At 40.7% G+C, this 11,192-nt stretch overlaps 2 protein-coding genes across 2 annotated transcripts; both read left to right on the top strand.

Moving 5' to 3' along the window:
• The first annotated feature begins 4,197 nt into the window (after window positions 1–4,197).
• Window positions 4,198–6,773, top strand: LOC144706927 (uncharacterized). Its single transcript, XM_078580018.1, has 6 exons — window positions 4,198–4,495; window positions 5,695–5,836; window positions 5,915–6,003; window positions 6,118–6,172; window positions 6,253–6,338; window positions 6,457–6,773. Exons 1-6 carry the CDS (start codon window positions 4,286–4,288, stop codon window positions 6,610–6,612), a joined length of 738 nt encoding a protein of 245 aa, XP_078436144.1. The 5' UTR covers window positions 4,198–4,285; the 3' UTR covers window positions 6,613–6,773.
• A 603-nt stretch (window positions 6,774–7,376) lies between these two features.
• On the top strand, window positions 7,377–10,613 carry LOC144706926 (actin-depolymerizing factor). The gene is made up of 3 exons (XM_078580017.1): window positions 7,377–7,839; window positions 8,929–9,194; window positions 10,219–10,613. The coding sequence occupies exons 1-3, from the start codon at window positions 7,837–7,839 to the stop codon at window positions 10,367–10,369; spliced, it is 420 nt and encodes a 139-aa protein (XP_078436143.1). The 5' UTR covers window positions 7,377–7,836; the 3' UTR covers window positions 10,370–10,613.
• Window positions 10,614–11,192: the final 579 nt, after the last annotated feature.

The raw sequence follows: 11,192 nt of genomic DNA, 5'->3' as shown, positions 1-11,192 counted from the left end.
TAGGGTATGGTTTATCACCAAACCCTAATCCATCATTCGATAAGTACTGACGCATAACGGGGATCATTGGAGAACTCCTTCTCCTATATCCTCACTTCCCTGGCCAGGGATTTTCTGCATCATCTTCCTTGAGTTGATCTCCTCTTATGCCGAGGGCGGATAATCCCATCTTGACCTCTTAATCATCTCTGTGAGCTTCTTACTACATCCGAGCTACAACTTATTTGAATCCCATGATTAGAGGCACGTAAGTCGTAGTCAATATGTAGTCGTCCATTCATGAGATGTCCTTGGTGTCTCAGGTCAGTGGATCACTTATACAACCGTGACATGAATCAACCTGATTAACATTTAGGTATAACACCATTTAGGGATTCGTACGGATCAATTCAGTGAACTCTTTCTCCAAAGAGCACCAACTATCTGTCCTTAGTGCTGTCATACTAATAGCCACAAGATCAGATATACTTATCGTATAAGTAGGATCAACTAGTGTTATTCTATCCAGATAATTCGATGTCTGCCTTGACTATCCATCGAATAGGAATATTTAGAATACATGTTTAAAGACTAGTGATCAATGTATTATGATCTCATCATAATTCATTATGTCATTGCATGTATCAATGGACTTCATTATAAACATCACACTAGAATAATAATGAACGTAATATTTTATTCAATGAACTTAAATAAGCATGGTGTTGTGATTGGCTTGACGGCCACATAATATCCATCACCTTTGTTGGTTCTCTTTCCTTGCTACGACAAGAGATGCATTTTTAGCCTTTAAAACCTGACTTAAAGGGGTTGGGAGGGGTTGTTTCGACTCTCTAGTGGGTCAGATTTGATCCAACGGCTCTCCAAGGGCTGTTGGATCAATCTGAGGGGACGGCGGCCAGGGGGTGGAGAAGGACATGACTACCCCTTGGTTGCCCAATCTCCCTTAGGATGGGTTGACGGATGAAATAAATCACAGTTGTGGACCCATCATTTTGGCATACCCCTCGTTCACTACGTCAACACTCCATCAACTGCCCTATAAGCCTCCCATGCTCTAATTCTCTTAGCACTTGGCCCTGGTATCCATGTTGTTTGCCGCATCCAATCAGAAAGCCTGAAAAAGAAAGAAAAATAACGAAATATCACAAAACAGATCTCACCATCCAATCTTCTGTAAGGAGATTGGATAGTTGAGATCATGTTCATCTACTTAAAATGGCTGGACATGACAGGGGCTTCTAGCCGAGTCAGCTCAAAGCCTGGTCATATTTCTTCTTTTATTTCTTAAGATCGCAGCCCGTTGGGCCGTGATTGCTTCTTTGCTTCTTGGCTCGGCCCGATGTGGAGCTGAAACTTAAAAAAGGGCATCATTGATCCCATATTGGAGAAATCAAAAAAGAAAAATGACTATATAATCGTCTTGTTTCTTTACCCTTTGAAATATCTCCTTTGTGGGTGCGTAGACCTCTCTATGGGCCTCTATGGGCCTTTGCTTAGCCTTGTGTGGGCCTTTGTGTGACAGCTATAGGAAGCTCCTTGTGCGGTGGTGCTCGTTGTGTGTATGGCCAGCTTGAGTGCTGTCCACTTCCTAGCTGGTAGCTTTCTTGAGTGTTGTCCACTTGCTAGCTGGTAGCTTTCTTGAGTGCTGATGTGCTCCTTCTTTCAGCTGGCCACTAAAACCTCCCTTTGTGTGTTCTTCCTCTCTTTTTTATTATTTAATGCCACTTAAGCTTAATGCCATTAGAATTAATAAGTCCAAAAAAATTTCTAAATGAGATAAAAATAGCCTTCAAGCACTAGATATAATTTTAGTTAGAAGAAATGGTCATGTTTAAGCTTTTCAAGAATTAATGCATGGAAGAGGAATTTATAGTAAAATAAAAATATGATTAATAAAATGATGCATAAAATGACTATAAGATGTATACGTTTTAAGTACTCAAAATCACTTTATCATTTCTCATCTCTCTCTCTGTCTTGTTTATCCTATATATCTCTTGTTTCTCATCACTCTCTCTTTCTCATTAATCCTCTATTTCTCTCTCTCTCTTATTTTTTATTGTCTCTTCTCTTAATATACCTATATATTGTCTTTAATTATCCCTCTCTCTCTCTTGTTGCTTGTCTTTCTTAGGCGGTTTTCGGAAGTGTGTGGTTCAAATTTCTGTGCCAGAATCCTCCACGTACTTCACAAGAGATTTTCAGGGATCATGAATTCATCCACATTGGGAAAATTTCCACCCCAAACCGTGGGACCATCCTTGCCCACAATGCCATGGTTTTTTGGGGCTCGAGTAGAGGTATCTTAACTAGGAAAGGCAGACATTATAGGAGGTTTGAACATGAGGAGATTCATTTTAGGCTTCTGGCTCATGGCCATGCCAGCAATGCGGCACCCATGCTGCAGAGGATAAAGAGGAAAAACGTCATCAAACTTGTTCTAGTCATCTTCCTTGGCATACCCACAAGTTGCGGACATGGTACCATTGAAAATCTGTTGTTGAGGATGATCGTTGCTCCTATTCTCATAGACAGAGCCTCAACTTCTTTGCCCACTTTGCTTGAGATTAATTCTGTAAAAATACATGGAACTAAGTCCAAAGAATTCAGAAAACTACGATAGTTTACACGAGGAAATTAAAAAATATATTTTCATATAAAATCTCAAAATGACATGTGAATTAATTTTTGAAACAAAAAATTATTAATTGGATTCTTGTAACACTAAAAATTGATAATCATACCACAAAAGCAACATGCTAAAAATGTCTAATTAGCTATGTCATGAGATTATCAGTCTTACCCATCAACTATTTGATTCACCATAAAAAAAAGTTTATTAAAAGGATATTCAATTGCCATGAGAGGGCCTATTTATGTCTATCTTTATGAATCCTTATCTCCTATAATTCTCATGTGGTATCTCTATGTCATGTCTGCTTTTACCCCATATAATGGCATATAATTTCTCTTATCTAGTTTTGTGCAACCTATTATAGTGTTCCGTCATCCATCTTGATTTCCTCTTGGAAGTTCTCTCATCTAGGTTGGGGAGGCTCCTCGTGGCCCTGCCACCATCACTGCTCTTTCTCAACTCTTGCTTCCCCTGATTACTGCAAAGTCAAATACCTTGAAAAATATTATTTTTTCAAAGATTAAAAGCAGTAAGATTTGTGGATAGCAAACAAAGCGGGACAGAACCCAATCCCCCATGGGTATAATCATACCAACACTAATGCACCAGATCCCATCAGAATCCCAAAGTTAAAACACTATATTTAATTCTGAAGTTAACCCAATCCCCCATGAGTTGTTCGCCAAACCTCGATATGGAAAACAGTTGGAAACCCCACAACGGGTCGTGTTCCATCATTAAACTCTGCTCATTAATCTATCATGCAACTACGGCTTGCTATTTTGGACCGGGGGCCAGCCAGACCGGACCAGGACTGTCATTCTGCGATTTCATGGTGGACTGGCCGGCCAGTGAGTCCAGATCTGGTCTTTTGGTCAAACTGGACCACGACCAGTTCGACGAATGCCCACCCGTTTCCCGGTTGGGCGGTTGTTGGGACCGGGAATGTCAAAGTCACTGTTAGCCACACCCCCCACTTCTCTTCCCCCTTCCCCCTTCCCCTTCTTCACCATAGCTAGGGATGGGAGAAAATTTTTCATCTGTTCGCGAATATGCCAACGAACGAACACGAACACAAACGGTCCAAATTGGACACGAACATGTTCGCGAATGGTTTGCGAACAGATGACCCGTTCGCAAACATGTTACCTTCCCGAGGCACGTCCTTGGTCTTCCCCACTATTCCCCCCAGTTCCCGCGAGCCCCAATTCCCCCAGTCCTTGGTCTCCCTCTCCGGCATGCACGTTTAAATACCTAATTATTTCCATTTTTCCATAAAATATACGTTTCCAAAAATTACATCTCGTTCGTGTTAGTTTGCAAACGAACATAAACGAACCGAACACGAACGCAAACACTATTTTTCCCCTATTAGTTCATCGATGAACAGTGTTAGTTCGACGCCGAACAACAAACGTCCCATCCCTAACCATAGCAACACTGTTAGCCCGGTTCCGTCCGTCACAGATCGTCATCCCACGTCCGTCCGGGGCCGGATGACGCGTCTCTTACTACCGAATTTATCCAACATCCAAGATAACTCTTTCATCAAGCTGTAATTTTTAGACCCTTAATCGTTGGACAGTGCCGTTTTCTTCAGTTCTATCTCCTCGCAATCTTCGTGGGTTCTCTTCTCTTCGATTCCCAATGTCAATTGCATTGTACCCATTCTCCACAACGATCAACTGTACGAAGAGCCGTCGATTCACATCGTTATCTGCGTCTTCCCCTTGCAAATCTCTCTTCTTTCGACCATCTAAGCAGCATGCTCTGTTTTCTTCATCATCTGTCGCTCCTGTCATCTCTTCCCCTGGTCAAGCTCAGAGGACAAGAGCCAGCGCGAAATCTGATTTTGAGGTCTATGCTTTGCTCTCAATTCTTGGATGAATGGGTTTCAATCCATTTGGAGCAATACATTTTCAATTTTTTGATTAATGGGTGGCTTTTTTTTGTAAACTTTTGTGATTTGGTTTGTCGGTATCTTGTATTAAAGTTCTTAATCTTTTGTAGGGAAAATGTGTCTTTATTTTCTGAAGTGATTGAGCGATGATTGGGCTGGAACCAAAGAAAAAATTATCTGAAATGTGCAAATTTAGAACGTTAATGTCTTTTGATTGTCTTATTGCGTTTCAAGTTTCTCTGCTCCAAACATTTTAGGAACTGACGTAGCTTTTTTTTCCAGTTTCTTCTCAAATTCAAATTTTTTTCCAATTAGTATAATTCCCTGGAAAAAATACATACTACCTCTTTGATTCTAGGGTGACCTTTTTTCTCAGGGGAGCTTTTATTTTTGTATCCTTTTGACAATATCAGTATCTTTGGTAGGAAACAATTCTTTGATTTCAGGGGATTTTCCTTAGTTTATCAGTATCTTTGGATGAAAGTTCGTAATTATTCATTTCCTGAAGCGATTGACCGATTATTGGACTGGAACCAACCGAAAATTATTGGAGAACTGTAAACTTAGAACTTTAATGTCAATTGATTGCCGCACCTTCAAGTTCCTCTAATCCAAACATTTTAGAACTGACGTAGCTTATTTTCCAGATTTTTTCGAACGATGTTTCCATCTCTGGGAAAGATACGCATTACAATTTTGGATTCACGAATGGCCTTTTGTTCAAGCGAGTTTTTATTATTTGTAAACTTCAAGTTATCCTGCGGCCTTTCCCGCCCTAGTTTTCCATTATTTTTTATGAAAGTTCATAATCTTTGGTAAGGAAAAGTTCATACTTCGCATCCTGAAGTATTTTAACTATGATAGGATAGCAAACGAGCCGAAAGTTCTCTTAAAACTATAATTTTTGGAAATTTTAATGTCTACTGATTGTCGTCCAGCGCTTTAAAATCCTCTGCTCCAAACATTTCAGGAACTGAAATAGCTCATTAGTTTTCCGTATTATCCTCACGTATGAATCAATAGACATTTAAAGTTCCTGAAATCAGTAGATATTAAAAGTTCAATTGAGATCAAAACCTGACTTTTCCAACACATTCTCTCTATTTATTTTTTTTGAACTTCTTGAATTCCTAAAGAACCCACCATTCTTCTACAGGCTACTGAACTTCAGGCGAGTGTAACACATAAGTGCTTCTTTGACATCGAGATTGGAGGCCAACCCATGGGTCGAATCGTGATCGGCCTCTTCGGCGATGTCGCGCCTCGAACAGTTGAGAATTTCCGCGCTTTGTGCACAGGTTAGAAAATTTCAGTTTGTTTTTTATATTTTGCAAAAATTAAAACCTCAGTTTCTTCCCATTGGGACGTATTTTCAGGTGAGAAAGGGTTTGGATACAAAGGCTCATCCTTTCACCGGATAATCAAAGATTTCATGATTCAAGGAGGAGACTTTGACAGAGGAAATGTGGGTTTACTTTTTGTATGATCGATTTTTATTTTTCAGAACTTTTCCGCTTTTTAATCCCATCTTTCTATTTTCTACAGTTTTTATTCATTCTTTTCTAATTTGCTTTCCCAGGGAACAGGGGGGAGGAGCATTTACGGACCCAGTTTTCGTGACGAGAGCTTCGCCTGTGAGTCAACTAATCCTTATAACCACTGACTTTGACTTTGACATTGACTTGTTGACTGCCAAATGTCATCTTTCTATTAGTGAAGCATGTGGGGCCGGGGGTCCTAAGCATGGCCAACGGGGGTCCGGACACCAACAGCAGCCAGTTCTTCATCTGCACCATTAAGGTGAAATTTTTAATAATTTTTTTATTAAAATCCATATTATAAATTATGGCTGACAAAAACAAGATTTTATGTTTTCGGAAATGCGACGTGGGTCTAATCTGGCCGTTCATCATGACAGACACCGTGGCTAGATGGGCGACACGTGGTATTCGGACACGTGGTGGGAGGAATGGACGTGGTGAGGGAACTCGAATCGCAGGAGACCAGCCGAACGGACTGTCCACGTAAGCCCTGCAGGATAGTAAACTGCGGAGAGTTGACCCTGGAGAGTTGACTGTCCATTCAGTCGTTGACCAAATGAATGATAATTTTTTCTCCAGAAATTTTGCTTCTTTTCCTGTGCCTGATTTCAAAATTTTGGTGTAAGAAGAATTCAATTTGTGATACAGTTAAATGTGGAAAACTTGCCATTAGCAAATAGTAATTTGCTGCATAGCGTTCTCTGCCCAAAATATGAGAGAGAGAGGGAGAGGTAGATAGAAAGAGAGGAGTGAGATAGAGAGATAGGGGGAGAGATAGGTATAGAGAATGGAGAGAGATCGATGGATAGATGGAGATATGGAGAGGTGGATGGATTGAGAGATAGATGATGAATAGAGTGAGAGATAAATGGATACATACACTATAGATTAATACAGTTATAGGTACATTGGTAGAGAAAGGGAGAGAGATACAGAAACAGAGAGAAAGAGAGACGGGAGACAAAGGGAAAGGGAGAGCGAGGCATAGAAAGGGAGAAAGAGAGAGAGAGAGACCAAGAGAAAGAGAGAGAAAAATATATAGAAAGAGGGGGAGAAAGATATAGCGAAAGATATAGAGAAAAAGAGAGAGAGAGAGAGAGAGAGAGAGAGAGAAAGAGACAGGAGAGAGAGACAGAGTGAAAGACAGACAGACAAAGAAAGAGAGGAAGATAGAGAGAGTACAAGAGAGAGATACAGAGTGCAAGACAGAGAGAAAAGAAAGAGAGAGAGAGAGAGGCAGACAGAGAGAGACAGACAGACAAAGAGAAAGAGAAAGAGAGAAACAAAGAGAGAGGGAGGGAGCGAGAGACAGAGAAAAAGAGAGAGAGATACACAGAGAGAGAAAGAAATAGAATGAGAGGGTACAAGAGAGAGAGACAGAGAAAGAGAGAGTACAAGAGAGAGATACAGAGTGCAAGACAGAGAGACAAAGAAAGAAGACAGAGACAGAAACAGAGAGAGAGAGAGAGAGAGAGCCAGAGAGACAGAGAAAGAGACGTGGCAATGTAGCGTAAAAGAAGGGACGTGGAACAGCAGAAATAGATCGAACGGCCAGATGCAGATCACGGAACGCGGATTCATGCAGAGACCCCGGCCCTCCACTCTCTCCTAAAATCTCTCCCCTTCCCACGTTCCCTCTCTCTCTCTCTCTCTTACTGAGTTTTCGAGCCTCAACCGAGAAGAAGACAACCCATCCGCTTCTAAGGGATCTTCTTCCTCCTGCCTCTCCGACTCTTTCCGCTGATTTCCGGCAAGCAATGGTAAGATCCCTCAGATTTATTCATGTTTTTTCTTTGTTCTTATTCGTTTGGATCATCATTATACTGTTCTTCTTGTTCTTGTTCTTCCGCTGTTATCGAACCGTTGTTTGGTTTTGGTTCCAGAACAATTTGGAAATCCTGGACGAAATGAAATTTCCCTATGTTTTTTTACACACGTTCAAGTTTTGGGCAACAAAGAATTATCTGTTACATATCCACTTTTTTCAGAAATGATAGAGCGAAAGATGGCTTTGTACACAACGGAAAAACTATCCCATGAGGATAATGTCGTGTTTATCTCTAAGTATCATATATATTACTCTTTTTGGTCTTGATCTTCTCTTGTTGTCGTATCAATTTTGAAATTCTTGGACGAAATGCAATGTCACATCATTTTCTTTGTACATTGTTCAAGTGAAGGAAAACAAGAACAAATTTTTACATTATCCATCGAAAATTGATTGAACGAAAGCCATCTTGATTACGGTTTTATGTTTGGTATTTTTTAATAACGAGTATACGATTCAGGCGAATTCAGGTGTTACCTTGTTCAAGTGTCGGAAAACAATAACAAATTTCACATTATCCATCGAAAATTGATTGAACGAAAGCTGTCTTGATTACCTTTTTGCGTTTGATATATTTTAATAATGTTTATACGATTCAGGCGGATTCAGGAGTTACCTTGTTCAAGTGTCGGAAAACAATAACAAATTGCACATTATCCATCGAAAATTGATTGAACGAAAGCTGTCTTGATTACCTTTTTACGTTTGATATATTTTAATAATGTCTATACGATTCAGGCGGATTCAGGAGTTACCTTGTTAAAGTGACGGAAAACAAGAACAAATTTTACATTATTTATCGAAAATTGATTGAGCGAAAGCTATCGAAAACTGATTACGTTTATATGTTTGATATGTTTTTAATAATGTCTATGCGGTTCGTGCGAATTCAAGTGTTACCTTCTTCAATTTGATGGAATACAAAAAGTAATACTCTTATCCGTCGAAAATTGATGGAACGAAAGCTATCTTGATTACGTTTTTATGTTTGATACGTTTCAATAATCTATATACGATTCAGGCGAACTCGGCATCCGGAATGGCTGTGAACGACGAGTGCAAGCTCAAGTTTCTTGAGCTGAAGGCGAAGAGGAATTACAGATTCATAGTTTTTAAGATCGACGAGAAAATTCAGCAGGTGACGGTGGAGAGGGCGGGTGGACCCGGCGATTCCTACGACGATTTCTGCTCCTCGCTGCCCGGAGACGAGTGCCGCTACGCCGTCTTCGACTTCGACTTCGTCACCGACGAGAACTGCCACAAGAGCAAGATCTTCTTCATCGCCTGGTCTATCATCCTTCGCCATCATCATCATCGTCATCTTCTTCTTCTTCTTCCTCATTGCCACTACCATCGACATCATCTTCATTACCGTAGTTATCTTCGTCGTCCTCATCATCATCATCATCATCACCTTCATCATCATCTTCTTTCTTTATAGCTGCACCGACAACTGCCGCAAGGGTAAGATCTTCGTCATCGCCTGGTTTATCATCTTTCGCCATCATCATGATCACCTTCATATCTTCTTATTCTTTGTAGCAGCACCGATGAAAACTGCCGCAAGAGCAAGATCTTCTTCATCGCCTAGTCTATCATCATTATGATCATCATCATTATCATCACCGTCATCTTCTTGTTCTTGTTCTTGTTCTTCTTCATCACTGTAGTTATCTTCGTCGTCGTTGTCATCATCATCATCATCATCATCTTCATCATCATCATCATCATCATCATCATCATCATCATCATCATCATCATCATCATCATCATCATCATCATCATCATCTTCTTATTTTTGTAGCCACACCGATGAATACTGCCAAACGGGCAAGATCATCTTCATTGCCTGGTCTACCATGCATCACCATCATAATAACTATTTCATCATCTTCTTTCTATTCTTTGTAGTGGCACCGATGAAAGTTCCCACATGAGTAATGTATTCTTCATCGCCTGGTCTGGCATCCATCTCCATCATGATAATCATCTTCATCATCTTCTTATTCTTTGTAGTCACACCGATGAAAACTGCCGCAAGAACAAGATCTTCTTCATCGCCTTGTCCACCATCATCATAATCATCTTATTATTCATTGTAGCAGCACCAATGAAAACTGCCAGACGGGCAAGATATTCTTCATCGTCTGGTCGATCATCTATGGTCACCATTATCATTATCATCCATCAATATCATCATCTTCGTCTTCATCATCATCATCATCATTATTATGAGCATCATCAAGAACTTTTCTATTTAAAGTGAGGGGCTTAAAAAGGGATTTAATTTATGTTGTGGATGAATTATCAGGTCGCCGGACAGCTCGAGGGTGAGGAGCAAGATGCTGTATGCGAGCTCAAAGGACAGGTTCAAGAGAGAGCTGGAGGGCATCCAAGTCGAGTTGCAGGCCACCGACCCCTCCGAGATGAGCCTCGACATAATTAAAGCCCGCGCCATCTGAGAAATCCCCTCCCCTTTCTTCCCTTTTTCAAATCTTCCCTTTTCTATCAGCCCATAGAAATCTATATCCCTTGGATCATCATCATCGTCATAATCATATTATCATATTATCATCATCATCTTCTTCTTCAGCATCATCTGATTCTGCCTCTCTTGGTCTGTCCGGCTGTCTGTCTCTCCCTCTCAGTCTTTCTCCCGCACGCTCTGTCTGTATTTCTCTCTTTTTTCTCTTTATCTCTCCCAGTTTTTATCTCCCTCGCTCTCTCTCTGTCCGTCTCTTTTTCTACTCTCTCACACGCTCTGTCTCTCTCAATCTCTCTGTCACTCTCTCCTTCTCTCAATCTCTCTGTCTCCCTCTTCCTTCTCTCAATCTATCTGTTTCTCTCTCTCTCTCAATCTCTCTGTCTCTCTCTTTCCTTCTCTCTTACTCTCTCTCTCTCAATCTCTCTGTCTCCCTCTTCCTTCTCTCAATCTATCTGTTTCTCTCTCTCTCTCAATCTCTCTGTCTCTCTCTTTCCTTCTCTCTTACTCTCTCTCTCTCAATCTCTCTGTCTCCCTCTTTCCTTCTCTCTTACTCTCTCTCTCTCTCTCTCTCTCTCTCCCTCTTTCCTTCTCTCTTACTCTCTCTCTCTCTCAATCTCTCAGTCTCCCTCTTTCCTTCTCTCAATATCTCTCTCTCTCTCAATCTCTCTGTCTCCCCCTTTCCTTCTCTCAATATCTCTCTCTCTCTCAAACTCTCTGTCTCCCTCTTTTCTTCTCTCAATATCTCTCTCTCTCTCTCTCAATCTCTCTGTCTCCCTCTTTCCTTTTCTCTTACTCGCTCT

The sequence above is a fragment of the Wolffia australiana genome, chromosome 8 (genome assembly GCF_029677425.1).
Source record: "Wolffia australiana isolate 7733 chromosome 8, ASM2967742v1".
NCBI lineage: Eukaryota > Viridiplantae > Streptophyta > Magnoliopsida > Alismatales > Araceae > Wolffia > Wolffia australiana.
This window is presented reverse-complemented; position numbering and strand designations above follow the sequence as displayed.